Genomic DNA, 24,208 nt, shown 5'->3' on the forward strand with positions numbered 1-24,208 from the left:
GCAAGGCAGCAAAAAAAAAAAAAAAAAAGGACCGACAGACGAGAGAAAAACAGAGAAATGTGATTTTCTCTAAAACCGATTTTGGTCTGCAACGAAAAGGCCCTGCAATCCGCACGTCTCGCTGAGACCGTCGGTTGCTCAAGCAAACCGTCGCGAGTGGTTCTTGAAATCTTGACCTTAAATGTACCTCGTTCCCGTTTGACGACGAACAAGCGTTAGAGAGACGTTACCTGGGAAAGGAACTGAACAGTCGACCATATATATATCTCCGCGATTTCTTTGGTTTACACGATATTATCGATAACGAGCTGAAAATAGACGCGCGCGATTTGCTCTTACGCCTGGACACACGATGATTACCCTTTTTTTCCTTGCGTTGTAAAAAAAAAACCCCCACAATCACATCAATCGCGTTGCAACCGGAATGTATATCGGCGGCGGAGAAAGAAAAAGTCTTTTGTTCCTCATCTTAAACCAAAGATACTCACCACGCAGTTGATGCCGTACTTGTGTCCGGAAAATTCCGCGATCTGCACCGCATTGTGCGGATCGGAGATATCCCAGACACGAACGTTCGGCATGTGACCGCATTCGCCCGTGGCCAGAAGCTTGCCATCCCCGGCGAGCGCAAGGGAAGTCACGGTCTTGCGACACCCGTTCAACACGTGCGCCTGGCTATTTCTTCGCGGATTGAACAACACGACCGTGCAACTGCAACAGAGAAAGAAACGGACACCGTTTATTAAATCTGGCAATCGACCGAGGCGCGTTTGTTTTTTCTTCTTCTTCTTCTTTTTCTTCCATTTCGTCGCCCAATAATCCGGCAAATTTTTCAAAACGGCATCGTCAAACGATCTCGTAAAACTCGCGACCACGTTGCTGCTAAACGTCTGTTATTTTTAAATAATATTAAAAATTATTCAAAAATATTCTAACACAACATGTGAACATTAGAATATTTGTAAATAATATTTAAAAAATAAAAACATGTTGTTAGAATATTTTTTAATAACGGAAGGACTAAATAATTTCAACGTTGAGTTGACATTGTTTTAAAATAAAAAAACAGTGTCAAACAATTCTAAGAGACGTTGTCTCAAACAATTCTAAGAGACACAATTGTCTCTTTGACAATGTCTGTTATTTTTAAATAATATTAAAAATTATTCAAAAATATTCTAACATGTTAGAATATTTTTAAATAATATTTAAATAATAAAAACATTTAGTTAGAATATATTTTAATAATATTAAAAATTATAAAAAAATATTCTAACAACATGTTAGAATATTTTTTAATAACGGAAGGACTAAATAATTTCCACGTTGAGTTGACATTGTTTTAAAATGAAAAAACAGTGTCAAACAATTCTAAGAGACACAATTGTTCGACAATGTCTGTTATTTTTAAATAATATTAAAAATTATAAAAAAATATTCTAACAACATGTTAGAATATTTTTTAAAACAATGTCAACTCAACGTTGAAATTACTTAGTCCTTCCGTCAATAAACAAAATTGTCATTGAATATATCTTGCTCTGTTCGGCTCTGGTCTGTGTCTTCATTTTGTTAAAACTTCGAGCCTTTTCTTAAGATCTTATAATTTCGCGTTATCTTTCACTCAACTCGCGAGAGAGCAAGTCGTATTTGCACACGCACGCACGCACGCGCATCATGTACGTACACGCAAAATTCGAACTCTTGCCCGCTCGGTTTACAAATTCACACACGTACAATTTCTAAACGTTTCTCCACGGACGGAGAGAAGTACACGGGAAATTGCGCAACGCGGGCTCTTGTGTTCTTCTCCCGGCATTCTGCTGCGGAATGGTTCATTCTACATAAATACTTCCGGTTGTAGTTTTTAGCTTTTAGCTCGCAAAGAAAGGTTTTTTCCCGGCACGTCGCCAACAGCCAGAGAACGGCCCGGAGATCGGACGGAGACTCTCCGGAGCGGCGACGAAATCCCTTTGAAATTGAAACAAAAAGTTTGTTTAAGCAACGACTTTTCCAACGACCGTTTAAGCCAAAGTACACGGTACGTCCTTCGTTGAACATTCGTGAAAGATCAAATGATTTTCTGACAAAATATTTCCACGTGTAAAGTCAGAAAAAAAACTGACGACTGTCAACAATCATGCTCACAAACGTTGAGAGAAACGCTGCGATTAATTTTTCGCATATCTGACAAATTTACTTCAGCGATAAACGACCGGTCAGTGGGACAGGTCCGGTCCGTTGGAACGTTTACCTTGTTTTATCTATGCTAGGAAACGTGCGGAGAGAAGCCAATCGCGCGCGGGAGTTGACGATATGTGTTTCTTACGTAATTAATGAGATTCGCGCGATAATATCTCTTGCGTTTGTGTTGAGATAAATGTTTCTGCGCGATCGCAAAAAAAACAAGATTCCGCGAGATTGTTCGGAGAATAAACATCGCGAACGATTCCTATATGCTGCGAGAGAAAAGCGCGAAAAAAAAACCCCGATAAAAATAATCGGAAACAAGGATCTGAATTTTTTTTCTTTCCAATTAAGAAAGAAATAAAACAAGATCTTCGAGAGCGCGTGCGAAATATTTTTTTTTAATGCAAATTATAGTACAGTAATTCATACGTTTTTGCAAATAAATTGCGCGAATTAATTCGAATTAATTAATTTTCTTTTAATTATTAATTAATTTTCGAATTAATTCGAAAAAAAAAACCACGTCGGTTCGCACTTCGAAAAATTTACATCTTGGGTTTTACGGGACTGTGGTTTTTTTCGAAATTAAAATTTGTGTGTTGTGATGAATATTTTTAATATTTTTAATGTTCACACTCTTGGAAAATATTTCGCGCGTGTCGGCGATTGGAGGCTTGAATTATTTCAAATTAAAATATTTCTCTTCCGAAAGAAGAACATAACGCGCGTATAACTTTCTGATTGTCAATTTTCCGCGCGCGAGTACGTGTAATTTCAAGAACGATTTGCATATGCGCTCGCACGCGAGCGTAATAGATTGCAACAGCGCGCTTTTAAAGTTTATGAAGTAAGTCAAGCAGAATCTGGTCTATAGCACGCGCGCGCGCGCGCGCACACACACACACATACACACAAAATGCATCGAGATGCGACTTTCTATCGTTTCGTGACAGCTATTGTTCGCGTGTAAAGGCCTATTAATCTCTCTTCCCGCAATTTTTATAATGGAGAAGCAGATTTCGAACGCGCGCGCGACACATAGCTCCATCGTATGTGGGACGTGTTATAGTTCGAGAAAAAACGTATCGCGTGTCCTCTTTTTAAAGTTCAAATTTAATACCCCCGTCGTTTTCACGTGTGTCTTTATATAATGTCGAAAAATCTCTTTCTCTCTCTCTCTCTCTCTTTCTCTGTAATTTTCTCTACTTTGATTTTTGAAAAACATTGCACGCTCTGATATTCCCACGTGCAACTTGTAAATAAAAAAAATTCTTTTTCGAACGCGATGGCAAAACAAAAAAAAGTCTCGGAATCGAACAAATCAAAATAAAAATAACAAATTGTCAAATAGAATCAACGTATCTGTCGGCGATTACGTAAAATTCATTAATTGACTTTTTTTTGTTTTTTTTTTTTTTTAATTATAATCGATGATAAATTTTATTTGCGCACAACCGCGTCGACTCGATTCGTCGCTCGTTTGTTCGGAAGAACTTCGGTCAAAACCCGCGACCGCGATCGCGAGTTTCGCGGCATCGGCTTATATACGTGCGCGGAGAAAAGTCTTTGAAATAGCCGACGTATGCCCGTGTGTATATGAGGGAAACGTGATTTAATCCTTTCTTCTCGCGTTCCCGGCGCGTTCTCTCTTACTCTCTTCCTGTACACACAGATCCGTCGACGGGGCCGTGTGAAGGAGGCACGCTCGCCTTGCGACCTAGTAAAACTAGCACGCCAGCCAACAGATACACCACGTTGTCATCGGTACACGACAACGGCACATATTGGTCGGGTCGTACACAGACGTGTAGACTCGATTACGCCCACCAAACACGATATATTCACATTTCTATCAATACACAGACACACACACACACACACACACACACACACACACTAAATATCTTACCGCGAAGGTTGCATTGCGCTACGTATGACTATGCAACTATTCAATAGTTTTGAGAGCAGCAAACATTTTAATGAAATGATTTCTTGAAACAAACGCGATTGGAAAACAAGCGCGTCAATTTTTCATAAAATTAATTAACAAATTCGAGCGACAACAATTTAAGTGACGTGAATTCGATATTTTTTTCGGAGAATCAATTTTCGAGATTTATTTCGTCCTCGTCGATTGATCGAGAAATTTTATGCCTCATCTAAAATCAACTTGCAACACGAACTTTTGTCAGATTCAAACTTTCACACTGAAAATATTATTGGATAGAAGAGAGGAGGAGGCCCGATACTTTTGTTCAAAGTTAAACTACAGGCGTTTCGATCCTAAGTTTTTGTAATTTACACGTACAGTCGCCGAAGAAGATCCAAATCAGAATCGAAACGTACGTGGTTTAATTCCCCCCCCTTCTATCTGTTAAATTTCACGAGCAACCATCATGTAAAAAAAAAAAATATTAACGTTATCGCGCGACTGTTAAAACATTATCGATCGCGTGCAATCGCAAACGCGATTGCAAATAGGCGCAACGTAAATGTAAATTATTAATTTTACAGGAAATATGTAACAACGGGAATTAATTGCAAAACGCGTTCTTGAAAAACGCGAGAGCGGAACAGACGGAACATTTCTCCTTCGAACACACACGTGTTCCGATGTTTCATTTCCGAGCGAAAATTCCCTTCCCGCTCCGTTTTCTTAAAAACGACACGCAAATGCGTGCGCGTTTTATTTTTTTTTTTTTCGTCGATGAAAGTCTTGTGTGTTATTAACTAAAATATGCGACCGTTGCAAAAGCTGGACAGAAACACTTTCTTCCCTCGCAGGGAAGAGTGACTATGTAAGCCGATCTCGTGCAGCTTTCGATAATTTTCGAAAAAAAAAAAAAAAAAAAAAAAAAAGTCTTGGCTCACACCTTGCACATATAATAATTTATATTACTTAATTTATATTATTTACATATAATAATTTATATTGCGAAGTTAAAAGAAATTTAACAATTTTTATTACAAGATCGAAAGAAAATTTAGCGAGTCAGTTGTCGTCTTCTCAACCAATTGCGCAAATCGTGTTCGAAACGCGCGTTACTCGCGCAATCATTTTTTTTTTTTTTTTATCATCGACGAGATTGACAACTTTTGAGAAATTTTATAAAATTCTAATTTCTTTCAATGCAATTACGCGGTATTCCGCGCAAACGCGGTTTTCTTGAAAATGCAATATAAAGCGCAATTTAGATTATTGCACGTGTAACATTGCATTTATTTCGCTAATTTTCTTTCTAAGTTTTTATTTTTCTTTGCTCGCGGTTGCATTCGGTGAAGAAGCGAAGATTCGATTCGTTGATCGAACCAACAATCTGATGTTCTCGTTTCAATTTGAAACAACTGAGGTTTCACGCACCAACATCCTTCGCGTCTCACAGCTCGCATTGACCTTTTATATACACACATGTCGCGTATTTTTATATATTCGCGCCGTAGTTTTTTTTTTTCCGACGACGATCCGGAGGCGTGAGAGTAAAAAATTATTATTGCCTCGCGCGGTCTTTTGTTCGCGCAAATAAAAATGATCACGCGCTTATAATATTTCGCGCGAGACGAAAGTATAATTTTTTATATCATTTTGTGATTTCGCGGTCCGTTGAATTCTTTTCCTCAAATTTTAATAATTAAATAATATCTCGTTTTTGTGATGTTCTATCTCGCTTCTGAATTGCGCGATGCATATTAAAATACGTACGTGCCCCGCTTTCTCACAGTCAGCCGAGGAGGAAAAAGAAAGATCCGCCAACCTCTCTCTCTCTCTCTCTCTTGTTTGGTTATTACCCCGGCAAGGTCGTGAAATCGAAAGAATCAAAACGAAGAGGTCAAGAAGAAAACGCGGTCTTCTCGTCGTTCGGTCTTAGAAAGTCGCGAGCGAAAACGAATCGAATTGACGCGACGCGACGCGCCGTGAGAAAAGATCGCATCGTCATCTCTCGGCCGGGGGGAGAAGGGAGGGGAATGAAAAGCACATCGCGGAGATTCAGAGCGCCGCATTGTGTGCATTTAAAATCCTAAACGCTTTCCATAAAATTGAAATTACGCGTATAAATAATAAATTCCCTTGTTATATTTCAAGTTCGCGCGCAACAATAACTTAAAAAAAAAAAAAAAGAAAATTACCGCGCAACGATGTTCATCTCTCGTCTCGTTGAGACTCTTGCTCACGACTCAATATAAAATCGTGATCCAATCGTGCGTTTGTCGAGAGTCGATCTTTTCCTTTCGCGTATTGTATGATTTGCGGTTACGTCGGAGGAATTGTCTTCATTACGGTTCGTTCTTTTTAAGTTGCGCCGACGTAACATCGTAGTCCCCGTCGTGGTTCGTCACACGACGCGACTTGAATGCAAAAAATACTTCCGCGCTATCGCATTTAAACGAAGATTCGAAGAATCAATCGAAATCTACGTCGTCGAAATGACGGATTTTCAATTGGACAGAAAAATATTTCGCGCTTTGTCGAGCTGCCGCGCAACTCTGAACGCTTTTTTGTCAATTTAAATACCACATCAATTATACATAAAATATTTTTAATTTAACACATCAACAAATATTTTTAATTTAATACCATCATTTTAGAAAATATTTTTTAAATATTTGCTGATGTATTAAATTACTTGAATATATTGAAGAAATGAAAAATTAACAACAAATACAACGGGTTTGATCCGAACACCCGTCGCAAACTGATGCGGTCAAAACAAAGACGTGCGTTCAACTCGGGTTGTTGTGTTCTCGAGTTAAATTTATTTAAAACACAATGTGAAGAGATATAAATTGATTATAAATTGGCAACAGAGCGAACGCGGTTACCGATGCGTATAAAATTTATTATCGATCATCATAAACAAAAACGCGAACGTCTCTCCGCGACGATGACTCCTTTGGATCTTTCTCCGTGCAATTTGCAACCGCGTCGGCTCTTTTGAAATATATGACGCGACTACGAAATTATACAAATTAAATACCAATTTAGAAAATAGACAAGAACGGTTGTCGGTGCGTATAAAATTTATTATCGATTGCCAGCAAAAAAAAAAAAACGTAAACTCTCGGTTACTTTCTCGACACAATTTTTTTAAACAACGCGACCGCGCGCGCGCGCGCGCGTTGGCTCTATCGCCACTTTATTCCTTGCCATTAATTCAATCGCGCGAGATCGTTCGCAATTGCTTGTGCATTTTCGTGCGAATCGAACCAGTTTGCGCGTTTTAGCGCAAGGAGAAATATAAAACACACAAGAAAGAAAGCTTGAAGAAAGAAAACGAGATGCGAATCTTCATCGTGGCGTCCCATATTTTTGCCGCGGGTTTTAATAACGAGAAACGCCAACTTTTCGCAAGAAAGTACATTTTTTTGCTCCCGACGAACATCAATGAAAAGCACACGTGTGTGTGTATGCGTGTGTGTGTGCTATCGGGTATTTAGTTTTCAACACAATATGTTAATTTGACACTCAAAGAGTAATTAAAGCTAACACACACACACACACAAACGATACGGCACACGGTGCTGAGCCGCGAAAAAGTAAGACGGCACGTAAGTTCGTTAAACCGCAGGTGCAAAGTTGCACCGATAGGTGATAATTAAGCGAGACTGCAATTAGAAGCGTTGTTAATGTGTTCGCGAAGAAACACGTTTCTTTCAAAACGTCAAAGAGCGCACACGCGTGCGCGCGAGAGAAAGAGAACGAATCTGATTTTTTTTTTTTTTTTTTTCGAAGAAAATAAATTGCTCGGATCTCCCGTCTGAGATCTCCCTGAAAACAAGGAGCGTCGAATATCGCGCGCGCGCGATGTTAATTAATACCGTATGCGGTAATAAGCGAAATGTGTTTTTTTTTATATATATAAAAGAATTTCTTGCCAAGTGAGAGAATTCGTTTGAGAATTTATCGCGCGTGACGACGACGACGACGACGACGACGGGGATTTCATTCAAAAACGCTGACAAACGCCGGACGCGTAACTTTACGATGTTTTACTTATTTACACACACACACACACACACACATACACACATTAAAGGGGAAACCGAGCATGCAATTTCTAGCCACTTTCGTTGCTCGGCGCGAAACGTTAACGCGCATTTTCACTGGTCGCTTGTAAGACAGTGGAACAGTTCATTATGTTGTTTACGGCGCTGTAACTCGGCGAACGCGATCGTAACAAAATCTTTTTCTTCATCTACGGAGACGGCCGGAAGGGGAGGGAAGGAAGGTTACGCTCATTATACACCCCCGCGCAAATTGGCTACTTTTCGAGCGCGAACGACTTGCGTTGTCGTCGTCGGCGATTTGAATCTTCGGATTATGGGTTATTCAATAAAGCCCGCCCCGTGTGTGTGTGTGTGTGTGTCCGTCCGCTAATAGACATCGAGGGGGAGAAATCTCTCGCGGATCTCTCTCTCTCTCTCTATCTTGCGGTTGTTGCCGCCTCGAGGTGGAATCTCTTGATCCATTCACCTCTCTCCTGACCTGAATTTCAATATGGCGAATGCCGCGCGAGTACGTGGCTCATTTTTGTTCCGCAACGTGGATGACAATTGCGCGACTCGCGTGTTTAGTTTTTCAACAAAAACAAAAAAAAAAAGATAGAAAAGAGAAAAAGACTTCGCGGGATATAAGATAAAATGCAAGTTCGTTTCAACTGAAAGATCGAGCGACAACTCGATTGTTGAGAACAAATATTCAGAGATTTTGTAAATTTGTTTTCGAGTCCCTTGTTAATTAATTACCTTGCTTTGTCTCGGAAAGATTAAATTAAAAACCTCTCCTCAAATGTTTTTTTAACAACAAGCCTAACTTGCTCTGCGCAACTTCGAACATGTTTTACACGACCGCGGCGGCGAGTATCCGTGCGGATCACCCGCTAATTTATTTCGCAACGTCTCTCGTTAGGGATACCCTCGCACCCCCACACTCTCGTTATCGCGGCGCGAAACCGCGAGAAAAGTAGTGTCGCACAACAAATCCGAAACGAGATAACCGAAACCGAAACGTTTGCGACTTACGACCGCACCTGGGGGGGAAGAGTGGTGATCGTGTTGCGCTAAAATGTGACTCGTTATAGAAGTAACGTAACGAGGGGATCTAGCGCGTATATCCGCAAGAGATTAAAAGCTAGCTAAAATAAAATTCGCGCGGCGGTGCCTTGTAGTAGCAAAATTTGCAATCGCGCGTTTTGCTACTCGAGGCCAACTCTCGTGTCACACTCTCGGAGGCGATCTTTCCGATCGGTTAATCCCGTTAATCAGCACGCAGACACTCGCCACGTACGTGAAAGTCCATAAATACAGTCTTTGTAAAAAAAATTATTATTTTAAAAGCAATTTTTGCAGGTGCGAGCCGAATTACAGGATGTTCCGTTTCGTTTCTCTTTAAAAAAAATTTCAATGTTTCGATTCGACGGATATTTTTCATCAGAATCCGAAGATGCAAAGATCTTACCAGCAACAATTAAACAATTTTTCAAAAGAAATGATAAATCACACAATAACATCGCGAAGTCGCAAAACTTTTAACAAAAAAGGTCGACTGACCGATTAAATCGTAAATTGCTCAATAAGTAAAAAAGTTATTTAAATATTATTTGAATTATTTAAATTATTAAATCAATGTTATCAATAGCTCTCTTCACAAAGAGCAAATATCGTCAGTTTTTTTTTTTTTTTTTTTTTTCTAACTCGAAGCAAAATCTCAGACTCACCCGGCTGGATAGGCGACCAGTTCGCTGGTTGCATCGCAATCCAGGGCTGCATTGCTGGACACAGTTACGCCCAACACTCGTTCGAGTTTAATCTGAAACACATCGAATCAAATCATCGCTCGTTTCTACGACGCGTTAAAAATCGCAATTATTTTATTACACACACAAACTTTCCAGTCGGTCAAGCTACAGTCAAACTGTCGCGAACGAACAATCTCTCTCTATCTCTCTTGCGGTGAAATTTTCGTAATTAAATTTGCGTGAGAGAGAGAGAGAGAGAGAGAGAGAGAGAGAGAGAGAGAGAGAGAGAGAGAGAGAGANGTGAGAGAGAGAGAGAGAGAGAGAGAGAGAGAGAGAGAGAGAGAGAGAGAGAGAGAGAGAGAAAGACACATGGTGGCAGATCGTATCTATTCTACGATATTTAACAATTGTGACGGATAATTAACGAGTCTATCACGACCCTGCGATATTGTAACGGAAAATTATAACAAAAGTCAATATCCATTTTATTTACAATATTGAATTTGATATTTATCACATTTCTGTAACAAAAAATATTAATAGATATCGCGCGTTTGTTCGCGACGGAAGAGAAATTGAAAATCTCCGAACCGTCCCACGGAGAAGGTCGCTCGATCGATGAACACAAAGCGCGGCGACAGAAGGGGGAGAAGGGGGGAATAATAAACGTCAAGTTCGCGCACGGCGAAAAAGACGCGCACCGTGTCTTGTGTCCGTCCAGCGCTTTCCAGTGACAATTAATTGACTCGGCACGAGGAAACGGAAGAGAAGAGATTAACGTCGACGTGGATCCTTCGCGCGCGTTGTGTAACGCTCGGCGCATATAATTCTTAATCCAATTATACAGTCAAGTTTCTTCAAGTGATCAAATGATCATTGCGAATTCCAACATCTCCGCGAATGTGCGCGCGAAGAGGAAACTCTCTTTCCGTTATCCTAGAAAGACGCGCGCTCGCGCGCGTTTGAGAGACGATCGCGCTATCGCGGCGGACTTTCACTTCGTCTTTTAATCTGTTGCCTCTTAAACGCGGCCGGAGAGAGAGAGAAAGAGAAAGAGACAGAATTTACGTGGGGACACAGTCCAACTATTTGTCTCTTTGTTTTTCTTTAAGCGAATCGTTAAAATTCGCGCGATCCACAAGTGACAATTTAACATATCACGGAGACGTGAAAAACCGGTCGGAGAGATACTTTTAGCGATGATGCACCTGACGTCCTTGTGGAAGAGAAGAAACGTCTGCTTTTTGTCTACTACTGTTCAATCTTCGTCTTCGCGGTATCGTTTAAGAGATAACGCGCGCTCGATCTCGTGTGCGCGTCATTAAAAAGACAGAAGTCGTCGTCATCGATCGTTTTCAACGGAGAAATCCTCGAAGACTTCCCTCCGATGCTGGAGAAAAAAAAAAAAAACAACTTCGCTCGGAACGTTTGCGCGAACGAGTTGCTTTATTAAGCAACAACGCGATGTAAAGATGGAAGAATGCCGCGGCACGTCGCTCCGCGTGTGCAAATGCAAAACGCGTAGGCACGCGCCAAATACGGCAATCCTCACAATCCCCAGTTCTCTGTTTTGAGATCTTATTGACGTGAAAACGGTCGCACACGTTCGCGTTTGACGATAATATCGTCGCAATCGTCATCACCGCGCGAGTCGAGTGTGACGTGCGCGAACGTCAACCTACTAATCGAAAATCACAACCGTCCCGGGATCTGTATAAATTTTATTTTACAACCGCTAGTTTTATTCGATCAATGAGCGCGTGTTCGAGTTGTGAAAATTATTTCGATTGAGAGAAATTAAGAAAAATTATAATGAAAAAATTTTATAACTTTTATATCTTTCAAAATTACCCGAGTGTTACTGTTGTAATAATATTATAATTAGAGAAATGGTTTGTTAAAATATTTTAATAATATATATTTTAGTTCGTCAAGTAAAAAGAGACTTTTCCAGATCGTTGTTAAATTTTTCAATTGAAGTATCCCGAGTCGAAATTTAGCGTCTACATTGAACCTCAATTCCTTTTTTTTTTTTTTTTATGTAGGAGTAAGAGAGAAAGTAGATCCTACTTTGACGCTGCTGTACGTCCGAAATTTCTTTTTTTTTCTGTTAAAGTTTTAAAGCAGGGTTCAATTCTCAGATCAGGCTGCGCATTGCAGGCTCTGATAGGCTCAAAATTAGGCTCTGATAGACTCGAAGTAGGAGTAAGAAAAAAAAGTAGATGCTACTTTGATGCTGCTATACGTCCGAAATTTTCTTTTTTCAAAAATTGAGGTTCAATGTAGACGCTAAATTTCGACTCGGGATACTTCAATTGAACAAAAATTTAACAACGATCTGGAAAAGTCTCTTTTTACTTGACGAACTAAAATATATATTATTAAAATATTAAATAAACCATTTCTCTAATTATAATATTATTACAACAGTTTGTTATATTATATTAATAATATACTACCGCACAAACTCTCTAAACTAATTCTATACACTTGGTTGAATTAGATTAAAACAAACGCAACGTCATTCTCTTCGTAACATTATCTTGTTGTTTGTTATAAACTACTCCCCGTTATTTTTATTTAATATATATTATTAAATATTATACGTCGTTTCAATTGAGATACGATAGAAGCGTTAATAACGTCGGAATACAAAAAGCCTCGTTGCGGACGAACACATTTGCAAGTTCAACCGATACAACAAACAAACGGCAGCAAAACAGCGCGCGCGCACGCACACAGTAGTACCGGAATGATGTAATGTGTGTGTAACCGATGAGAGACAAGGTCTCGGTGTAACTCGCAGAAACGTACAATTACGTAACACGCGACAAAGTTTGTTCTGTTGTTTGAATGAGAGAATAAGCCGCCGCTGCTTGTAAAGCGCGGCATAATAAAACGCAAAAGTCTGTAAAGATCGTCGTTAAAAAATCGCTCCTTAAATCGCGCTCCAAGGTGTTTTTTTTTTGTTGCGACGCAAATACAAGGAAAAGAATTGACACGTGTGTTCACGATCGTAAATACACGCAGTAAAGTTGCCGCGGAATAGAATAGTCGACCGTACCGTTACGGAGAAGGAAATTTGAGAAATCGAAGATCGGAGGAGACCAAAACGAAATTTGAGACAACGGTCTTCCGTGCGATCGCCAATCGAGTTAAAAACGATTTGACGGACTATTTCGGTAGAAAATCATTTTCCACTTTGAAACGTACCTACTACGAGCCACACCCTCGGCACAGTTACAACGCATGAGAACGAACGAGCACGAATGAAACACACATACATACACACACGCACACATGACGCACAACTGCGTGTACAAATGTAGCAAACGCACAGCACACCTGGGCTGATACCTGGCTTCACCCGCGCGTTACGCGGCGAATTAATTGTTCCAGATGAAGCGGAAGATCGCTGCCTACGCGCTGCTATAAAAATGCGCAAATTTCTGATTACACATAGTGTCGCGCGCGCGCGCGCACACACACACGTAAGCTGTCTATAATAGAAGGAAAAAACTATCTCTCGTGAAACAAAGGAATTTTTATTCTATTCAAGAAAATCATTCGATGCTAATGACGTGTTTTTGCTCGTACACGCGAAATTCCTAGTTTAATCATTTATTTTTATATTCACTAATTTATGTTTATTAATGTACCACGTGCTACTATTTTTTACATTAAGTTAAATATCTCTTTAATAAATTTTTACATGTAATTTATAATTTCAAACTAATTTTATATTTTATAATTTAGTTACCAGAATGTACTTTTCAATTGGAAAAACAACTTGAATTTTTGAGACAATCGCGAAAACAAACAAACAATCGAAACGTCTTTTTACAATTGCAAAAGTTTTTCATTTATTTTCCCGCAATCATACGAGCGGTCTCTTTGTCTTCCTTCTCCTCGCCGGTTGTTTACTTATCTCTCGCAAAATTAAAGATGCAACGTCTCAAAAGAAATCTCGCATTTACACAACAAATGAGATCGTCGCGTTAAAACAAAAACAAAAAAAAAAGAGAACGAAGAAAGAAATTCTTCGATATCGGAGATGCTCGAAGAAAAAGGAAACGAGAAAAACACCGAGAATATACACACAAGTTAATCGCATCGCGTCTATTAAACCAACGTTTCCCGATCGTTTCTCGACAAAATACACGGGCTATTATCGAGCTGAAACGCGACGCGCGTTTACGGGAAGAAAGTAACTTTTTTTTTTATTTTTTATTTTTTTTAGCAAACGAACGGCTTGCGATAATCTCGATGAACTGTTATAACTAGACGCATTTAATAACGGAATGATAACGGAATGCAGATGGCGTGATTGCACATCGCCAACACAATGTGCACGAGAGATACATTTAAGTGGGCGAAGCGCTTGAAACCGGTCTTGTTATCACCATCTCTTACAAACAAACGCAATAATTAGATCTGTAGCACCGTTTTCTTCTCTCCGTTTCTTTCTCTCTCTCCCTCTCTCTCTCTCTCTGTCTTTCCGTGTTTCTTCATAATTAATTGCTGCTCCACACTAGGCCACCGTTCTCGTTCCGCTCGTTTTGAGCGGAAATGTTCCGATTAAAAAAAAAAAATAAAAAATAAAAAAAAACTGCAGAGGTGGATAATTGACGACCAGAAATCCATAAATTTATTTTAACATCAACATCTCGTTTCACGGTCTTTTAGACTCGTTCGTTTTCTCAATGAGATCCGAACAATTTGTTTTACTTTTCTTTTTGTTTGGAAAAAAAAAAAACAAAAAAAAAAAATGGAAGTGCAGAAAAACCGGAGCGCAAAGATACGCGCGGATCGTCTCTGCGAACGTCAACGTGGCAGTTTTCCGACACAAACAAAAAAGAAATGATGTACGTACGTCGTAGGCCGGTATGTTCTCCTTGTCGCGTGTAACAGGCGAATTATTGTTTCTCGTCGCTATTGAAGCCATTTTTGTTTAACGACCGACGTCTTCTGTATCTCTCTCTCTCTCTCTGTCTCTCCCGTTGCTTCTATCCGTCGTCTTTTCCCCGACGCATCTAGATCGGCTTTTCTCTCCTCTTGATGCTTTTTCGCACACACCGCGATACTGTTACGTTTCTTCCGCGTGCAAAACAGTTACCGAGAATCCCGCGATATTCTCTCATGCCCCCCGAACCTGTGCGTGCCGGGAACGCAATTCATTCGACGACCGCATGTTCCTCCAACAACTTTCCGATCGACATGTGTAATTCGATAAACTTCGCCGGCACACCGCGACAATTATTAACGCGCGCGCGCGCGCGCGATGACGAACATCCACTTTTCACCGCCCGTGTCGGTTCTTCGCCGAATTCTCGCGGCTACATTTTGCGAAATTTCTTTCTTCGACGTGCGCGAAACGCACACGATTCCAACAGATTTCTTTGGTTCGGATTGTAATTTTTTTTATCACTCTTGTCTCTATTTTTTTTTTTTTTTTTTTTTTCAGTAAAATAATTTAATTAATTCAGTTTTTCAGCTCCTTGCAATTTGCGCGCATTTCCACGATCGAATGTTCGGTATCTGCTGACGATCGAAAACCCGCGGCACGTGCGCGTTCGTTCGTCGCGGATCGAAATTAATATGTCTCCGTCGTCGGTGCGAACAAAACGCAATTATGCAATTTCATCGATTTAACGGACGCATTTTCTGCGCTTCTCGCGAAAAAAAAAAAAACAAAAAGATTCACTTCGCTCGGTCTCTTTAAATCGAATATTTAAACGGATCGGAATCAATCGCGGGCGCGCGCAATCTTCTTTTTCTTGGAACGTCCCCCGCGACGAGATAAACGACGACGACGACGATGAAGAGCGACGACGGGAACGTCCAACTCTGTACTGAGGTATTTCAACTGAAGGTTCGTCGTTCCGCCTGCCATTCGACTATGATCCCCACTCTCTTTCGCCGTATAATCTACTATCCCGCCTGCCACACACTAACGCATTGTTGCACCGGTGCACTCCTTTTTTTTTTTTGTTTTTTTTTTTACGTGTGTGCGTGTGCGTGCGCGTGTTTTGCACTAAGTTTTATCTTTCTCGTTTTCACGTAACAAATTCTATTTTTAAAACGCGCACACACTTGGTAATCGAATTATTGCCTTAAAGAAATGATCTTCTAATGTAATTTGCGTTCGCGCGCGCGCGCAAAAACTTGAAAATAATAATAATAATTTTCAAATCGAAGCTATTCGAGAAGGCAAATAATTTTTAATATAAATAAATTTTCTTTCGCGCAACAGAGCGAACTCTCTGATTGCTGCAAGATTTTATATCTCGTGTATATCGAAGCGTCGCGTGGGCTCTCCTCAACTTGTCCTCGATCGCTGAGGCCGCCGAATACAAAATTGTTGTCCACCTACGTCTGAATTTCATACTTGAAGGATAATCAAAAGGAGAGACGAAACCGTTTCCGTTGACACGAAATCCGATATTTGCTTGCCGTAAATTGTGTGTGTGTGACGCGATTTCAATGTCGCGTTATAAATTGAAAATAAATTTATTTAACATTTCAGCGCGCGAATTTTTATCACGCAACTTTCAACGAAACACTTTCCTTTTGGCAATTTTGTGTTTCTTTTAAATTAAATTTCATTTTAATTGATTAAATTCGGAGCCTTTTAAATTTTTTTTTTTTTTTTAAATCACGCAAAACGTAATCAGTCGAGTCGATATACTCGGATGATATCGAAAACACGTTTTGTTTTTTTTTTTTACACAAAAAACACTTTCGAGAAAATATCGCTGTATTACGCAAATAATATTTTTAACAAAATATAGTTGACCCGCCTGGATTTTCTGATTAAACGACCCGGTTTCGATTTGACGGCTTGAACAAAATTGACAGCTTATACAAGAAAATATCCGCGCAGCGCATGTTAGGTTCTATTAAAAGCGGATCACGAGCCGAACGATGATTGGTCACAAAAAACTCGTGCCTGTAATGCACGGAAGGACTCTAATGGTTAGGGAAAAAAGGTGCGCCCGTGACGCAGCTGATAGATTAACTTCGCAAATCTAATAAGCTTAAAAGGTTTACCAATCTCCCATCTCCCTTTTCTCTGGTCCTTTCTGCACCCGTGTCAAACACACATTGAAACACGTGAGTTGCAAGTTGCAATGTAATACAATATTTCTCTCTCTCTCTCTCTTTTTTTTTTTTTTAATTGGATCTTAATTATCTAATGGGCGTGGGTAAAAACAACGGACACATCGGTGCTTCTTCTCGACGCGGGATGTAAAGTACACGTCCGATGACCGGACGTGTAACTAATGACCGCTAACGTTCGTTAGTGAAATATTAATTTACATCAAATGGAAACAATATTTATGGAGAAAATAATTATTGCAGATGTGAAAATATATTAAACAAAGTATTCTCACAGTGTTTTAAATATACCTATATATATTTTCCAAACTTTTAAATCAATTAGATATATCAATTTAATAAATTAAATACTTTGTTATAATTATTTTTTTTTAACAAATGGCCGGTAGTGCTTGTCGGATCGTTTGGGACATTTACCTCTCTCAGGATTTATCGTAATTTATATGAAAAAAAAAAAAAAAAATTTTTCTACGCAACAGAGCGCTTACTACGTTTCTTCGTTAACAGATAACGTTAACAATCGATTTCTATGTTTTTCTCAGATAACAAATATTGTTGCACACAAACGTAGATTTGTAGAAAAACTTTGAGTCGGAGGATGCGTCGGAAGCTGTCCGCAGATCGAACTGTATTACGGAACAATCGATGGCACGACGTCGTCTATACCGTTACCGGGCAACAGGAAGTTGGCACCAAGTTGCATTACGTGCGGCACGTCTGATAACGCGAGGCCGTCCACCTTGTGCCGCGCGTACGGTTCCGCGTGGAACGACGACAACGACGACGACGTTAGCTTCTCGACGTTTGGATAAAAAGTAAAAGCACAGACAGACAGACAGACACACACACACACATACACAATTGCCGCGGTGTGTATCAAGTGTGTCGGAACCGGTCACTGACACATAACGACGCATCTTCGAGATGCGGTGATTACGAGCGACGTACTTGACACTCGCACAAACGCGGATTTTTATTTCTGACTGATAAGAGAGTAGAATACGTGTGTGTGTGTGTGTGTGTGTGTTCGCGCTTACAACAACTTTTACAACTTCGAAAGAGAAATTTTTCATTCAATTCTCAACGCGTATAACGAGGTAAACGTCCCAAAGACACACCGGACGTTTGGCAAAGAGATGCAAAATTGCAAGAAAGTGTTTACATGTTAGAAAACCTTAACAATTAAAACTAATTGTCTTACGAACTAATTAAAGAGAATTGTTGTAGTTGATATTTTTTTACACGCTTAAACATTATTGTTTTTTTTTTTTAACAAGTGTCCGACCACTGGAACATTTGTGTGTTTAAAACAATAGATATATATATTGATTCGCAATATAATTGAAACTCAAAAGAGAAAGAAAGCGATGTAATAGACAGAAGGTCGATCTCCGCAAGAGAGAGAATAGCGACCTCCAGATGGCCGAAATCGGAATGCAGGATGCAAGTGTAATGAGTGCAAGACAACAATGCAGCTTGCCTACACGCAAAATGCCTGCGTGAAAGAAACGAAGGAGAGAGAGAGGAGACAATAACTGCCAAGACGGCGTTGATCTTTGAAGAGAAGAATCGCGACGTCGATTTTGCGTTCACGTTCAAAAAGTTTTTGTACAAAATCTTTTTCTCTCTTTCTCTTCCCCTCGTTCAAATATAAATCATCAATTTAAACAATTGAGATTCAATGACGTTTCAACCGTCACTCACCCTATCTTGTATTCTAATGTTCTCTTGACCTCTTTTCAAGTTGGGGGCCCGGAGAACTTTGCTCGTAAGCGGCGGTTCCATCATGATTGGCCAGATCCCGTTCCCTCATCAGGAGTTTATTTCCGAAAATAGCGCCTTTCACCTCATTTTTCTGTAACAAAAATAAAACGTTAAATGCTTCACGAGATAAACTAAAACGTCCGTCCAACAACACAATAAGACCGAAGAGATAAACAATTCCACGCATTTCTATTGTAAAAAGACAAGAAATGAATCACTCGTCGTAGTTCCTGTTGTCGGATTATTATCGGAAACGAGAGATAAGTTATCTAGCGAGATATTTTGTGTCTTACAACATTTTTGTCTCAATTTTTGCGCGCGTTCGAAACAACATCTGAGAGAGAAGGCGGGGTCGGAGGTGTCAAGTCGGAAAAATATCTCGCGGAAACGCGGATACATTATTCATACACTTCCGAACGACCCTCAGGTGGTGCCGTGGTCAGCCACCTGAGGGAAGGTAAAGTGCGCCGAAAATATAGACAAATAAATTTTCCGGAGACGGCCAGACGGTTCCCGCGGGAGAACCGTCGGGGAATAGAAAGCGGGCGGAATTATCGATCCGTTTCCGCGCGCAGCGATCTTTCTCGTGCATCGCACGAGAGATTTTCCGCGAGGATCTTTATTGCACCTTACCTCCTCGTGTTGCACAAAACTAATACACACTGGCATATTAACGTTGCAGAAAAAGAGCAAATAATAATTTGCTTCTTTTTACGGGAGTGATTTTTAATTTAAACTCTCGAAAAGCTAATTTGGATTTTTATTGGGAAAAAATTTTAATGACGTAAACCTTTCTGGCAACGATTGAAAACTTTTTTCAAAACACTTTGTAAAAATATCGCAAATGTGAAAAACTCTGTTCGATCAACTGCAAAATGTATAATAAATAATAAATTCCAGTGTGTACGTTTTTCGACTTCGAGTCCATTTCTTCGGTTGACAATTAAATCAAAACAATAATCTAATGATCGAACATCAGACACAATTTTACTTGGTATATATGACGCTTCTCATTTTTATTATAAAACTTGTAAAAAAACAAACGTGTGCAATAATTGCGAAATTAAAGTCACACAATGTTTATGCGACACGTAAATGTGTGAATTGTTAATCAAGTCTTTTGTAAAAGTGCATATAAATTTAATAATTGTTGCTTTTCATTATTATTTTTAATATTTATTACCTTCTCTTGGTTTTTTTTCAAGAATTCTTTAGTATAAATAAAATAAAATCAAGAAGTTAACTTTTAGACGATTATATCTCGACTCTAGAATTGTTTAAAAAAAGTAAGGAAAATACTGGCCATAGAAAATTTATAACGCGAGATATTCAAGTAATAATTTATTGTCTAAAAAATGCAAAATGTAATAAATATTAAATTTCAGTGTACGTTTCGACTTCAAGTCCATTTCTTCGGTTAATAATTAAATCAAAACAAAATCATCTACCGATCGAACATTACACAGACACAATATAAAATTCTCACTCATCTTCAGATTTTTGAAACTTATTTTGGAGCAAACACGGAAACACGGTTGATTTCCATTCAAATTCTAACGCGCAACGAGAGAGTGCGATAATTAATAGCGCGTAGACTACCGACCGTAGTTGGAGTAAAGACTCTTCCGGGGGATGAACACTTGTGAAGAGGATCAGCGAAACCGGAAAATGCTAAGGAGCATAAACGCGAGCGGTAATAATGCCGAGTCATTAGCATAATGAGACGAGTCGGCAGACAAGGTGAGAAGATACGCAAGTGTGTGCGCGAACGAACCGCGAGAGAAGACCGACCTGGCGAACTCAACAAACAACGACACACACCCTCCTCCCCCCCCAAAGGGTTAGAGACACACGTAGGCATAGCAACCACCGTGCATCCCCGTGCATCCTCCGTCTCTCTCGCGTGCGTGCCAGCGCGTAGAAGTTCACGCTGTATCAAGTGTGTTCAGGAAATCCGACACGGAGCTTCGGTTAAAAATACACCGGGGCCTGTTTACGTTGCGTGTACGCGTGTTACTTGACCGTCTAGTGCTCTCTCCGTGATTGCGATCCCCCGGTAACGATCCTCCAGTTTCATTTCTTTCATCTCCCGTTTTGCGCGCGGCGCGTCAAAGGTGCTCTTGCGCCTATTCTTTTTCTTTCTTCGCGTTTTCGCGCGAGTTCGCAAATTTGTTTATTTGTCCGCGCGTTTTTTAAATTTACAAAAGACAAATATGTGCGAGAATAAAATTTTTCGCAAAAATCCAGCGTTTGGTTTATCCTTTCTTTCTTGTTGATTTAATTTTAATTTGCGCAAAAAGTCTAATAATTATTTAACTTGTACTTGTTGCAAAATTCGAATTGTTGCCGATCTCTCCGCGTCAAATATTTTCGCGCTGCCAGACAACACGTACACCTTACATACGTGCGATCGAGAGAAGAAAACGGCCGCGGTATTCGATGTACAAGCACGTAAAACGGCTAGATATAGATACGAATATTGCATGTTATTTGACGCATCGGCGCACCGACAAACAGCACACCGACGAGCGAACAAAAAAAAAAAAAAAAAAAAAAAAAAAAAAGAAGGTATCCTCGCATTGTGGCAATCTTCTTCTTTTNGCTGCCAGACAACACGTACACCTTACATACGTGCGATCGAGAGAAGAAAACGGCCGCGGTATTCGATGTACAAGCACGTAAAACGGCTAGATATATAGAAGAATATTGCATGTTATTTCGCCTGTTCCTGTTAAGGCACAGGTGGAAAAGAGGAAGGAAAAAAAAAAAAAAAAAAAAAAAAGAAGAAGAAGAAGGTATCCTCGCATTGTGGCAATCTTCTTCTTTTCCCTCGTTTATCGACACCGAACCCTGAGATGAGAGAGTCCGAGAGACAATGGCATGTTTTAATAAAGTAAACGCTAGTATCACAGGCTATCATCCTGCGACGTCCCGTGGCGAGATAAAAGTCGAACAGTAACGATCGTTTTTGTTGAAAAAAGTTTTCGGCCATTTTGACGCAACGTTGTTAAAGATAAAAATTGTTGTTAAGTCTGCAAAGTAAAAGATCCGTTTTTTTTTGTTAATTAATTAAACGCATTAAAGAAGTTAAAACTAATGGTATAAAATTTTTTTTTTTTTTCCCAAACGTTCGAGTCATCGGGACATTTACCTTGCGCGCCTTTCTCCGGTTTTCTTTACGCAATTTTCAACAAACAAACATTGCACTCTTCTCGCACCATCCGCGACCGAAATAGAAACGGAGAATTGCACGTTTGGAGTTCACGATGGCTAAGTCGCGTGCCAATCGCTGTTCAATGGTATTTAGAGGAGGAATCTATTTCGAGAGAGATCTTATTTATATAGACACGTTTTCCTTTTACATGTCTTTTCTTTCAGGGACAGTATATATTTTTTTTTTTTGCAAACAACTAAACTCCCGAGGTCTACAATCCTCACGCGAACGGTTTTTTTATTCGCGCCGTAAATGTAATTTTCGTTTCGACGAAAATTTTTTAAGTTTTCGCTCAACAACTGAGAACCGCAAAGAGAGAATTTCTCTGACAAAAAAACATCCGAATTTAAGATAAAAGGCGGACTAATTAAAAAATAAAAAGAGAACTGAAATAAAATCGTTGTGCTTTACGAAACGTATGTATTCGCGTTTATTAAAAAAAAAAAAAATGGTTTCAACGCATCAAGAAATAATTTCATTTCTCCACACAAGAGATCTACTTGATCGCTCTCGGCCATTTACTTCTCTAAATGGCACTTCTCCACTCGTGCGTAAATCATTTACATAACAATTTATAATTTGCGACTGCGTACCGACGTTTCTTTTTTAACAAGACTTATTTAGCCTCTAAGTGATCAATTATTATACTCGAATATCTCGCGTTACATTCTTCATGGCCGGTATTTTTTTATAAAACTTTATCTTAATTTTGTTAAACAATTCTAGAATCGAATGCAATTGTCTAAAAGTTCATTCTTCTTGATTTTATTCAAACAAGTCTTGAAAAAAACCAAGAGAAAGTAATAAATATTAAAAATAACAATAAAAAGTAACGATGATTAAATTACACGCACTCTTACATAAAAGACTTGATTAACAATTTACACATTTACGTGCCGCGTAAATAATTGCGCGACTTTATACCTTTGCAATTATTGGTACACGCTCTTTTGCAAGTTTTATAATATAAAAATCAGAAGCGTCACGTACCCAAGTACAAATTTTGCATCGCGTTCTATCCACTTGTCGCAAATTGGCAATTTTTTTTTTTTTAGATCAGATTCTTACCGATCATCCTCCATTGACGGCGGTACACGTTGCTGCAACCGGATGTGAGAACGTCTCTAATCCCATTTCGTTTATTAGACAATTGATCGGATTGAAATTTTTTGATTCTTGAAGACCGATCTTCGTTCGCGCAAAAATTAAAAAATCTTCACACACGCGATCTCTCTCGGTGTTGAATTTTGAAAATTTATACCCGAGACAACGCCGCGCTTTCGTTCGTCAAAAAACGCGTACTTACTTGCGACACGAACACTCGCGGTCGTGTACGTCAGAATCAACTGTGACAATTGAATCGTCGGATATGATCCGATCGACCAAACCTTGTGTGTCGTCGTAGCGACAATCGGAAACATTAAGTGACGCAACCGATGTTGCAACTTCGAAATCTGAGATACAACCGGACACGGTTGATGGACCAGAACGGAAGAGAGATGGTAAAAGTGTCGGTTGTGTGACGATAGATTTGAGAAAGAAACAACAAGAAGAGAGATGCTTACCCCCCACCGATCAACGTGGAACGCGCGACGTTACGCGTTTTGGAGGTTACGTTCGAAACGTATATAAGCGAAGAATAAACGATTCTTACCTCTATCGATTTGTCGTCCACGCCGCAACGCCGCGCCGCATCCGGCGAATTGGATGTTTACGAACAAACGAAATAATAATTAAATACACGACACCACGTTTAATCATCGACGATCACGAGAGACAAACACAAAACACCAAACACGTCACAAATTAGCGACCGAACGCGATTGAGTTGGCTCTCTCTCGCATCTCACAAAACGTCGCGACGAACGTTGTTCCCACTCTCTCTCTCTTTCCCTCTCTCTCGCGGCGGTGCGTGGTGTATGAATATACGCGAGACGCGCTAAACTCTATTACGCGCATCGTTCGATTAATTGGCGTCCGCGCCAGCCAATCAAAATCGTTCGACGTCGCGTCGCAAGGCGCAACCGCACGGTAACAAGTCTCGCGAAACTGACCAATCGCGTTTGGTCAAATGGCTGATTCGACCAATGCGATTGGTCAATTCTACGAGGCCCGCGTCTCGAGTTCGCTCTAATGTAAAATCACCTTTCTGTTCAAAATGGGTGCGTTCAAACAACTCAACAGTTGC

General features: G+C 39.8%; 1 protein-coding gene across 1 annotated transcript in view; it reads right to left on the reverse strand.

Moving 5' to 3' along the window:
* LOC109860041 (WD repeat-containing protein 62) overlaps positions 1-23,881 on the reverse strand; it is a 38,101-nt gene extending 14,220 nt beyond the window's left edge. Inside the window, exons 1-4 of the mRNA XM_020438884.1 lie at positions 23,675-23,881; positions 18,747-18,897; positions 9,903-9,994; positions 489-711 (exon numbers count right to left, since the gene is read on the reverse strand). Coding sequence (XP_020294473.1) covers positions 489-711; positions 9,903-9,994; positions 18,747-18,830 — 399 coding nt within the window. The 5' untranslated portion in view covers positions 18,831-18,897; positions 23,675-23,881. The remainder of the gene's footprint in view (positions 1-488; positions 712-9,902; positions 9,995-18,746; positions 18,898-23,674) is intronic.
* Positions 23,882-24,208: the final 327 nt, after the last annotated feature.

The sequence above is a fragment of the Pseudomyrmex gracilis genome, unplaced genomic scaffold (assembly GCF_002006095.1).
Source record: "Pseudomyrmex gracilis isolate BER0280 unplaced genomic scaffold, ASM200609v1 scaffold_319, whole genome shotgun sequence".
NCBI classification, from domain to species: domain Eukaryota; kingdom Metazoa; phylum Arthropoda; class Insecta; order Hymenoptera; family Formicidae; genus Pseudomyrmex; species Pseudomyrmex gracilis.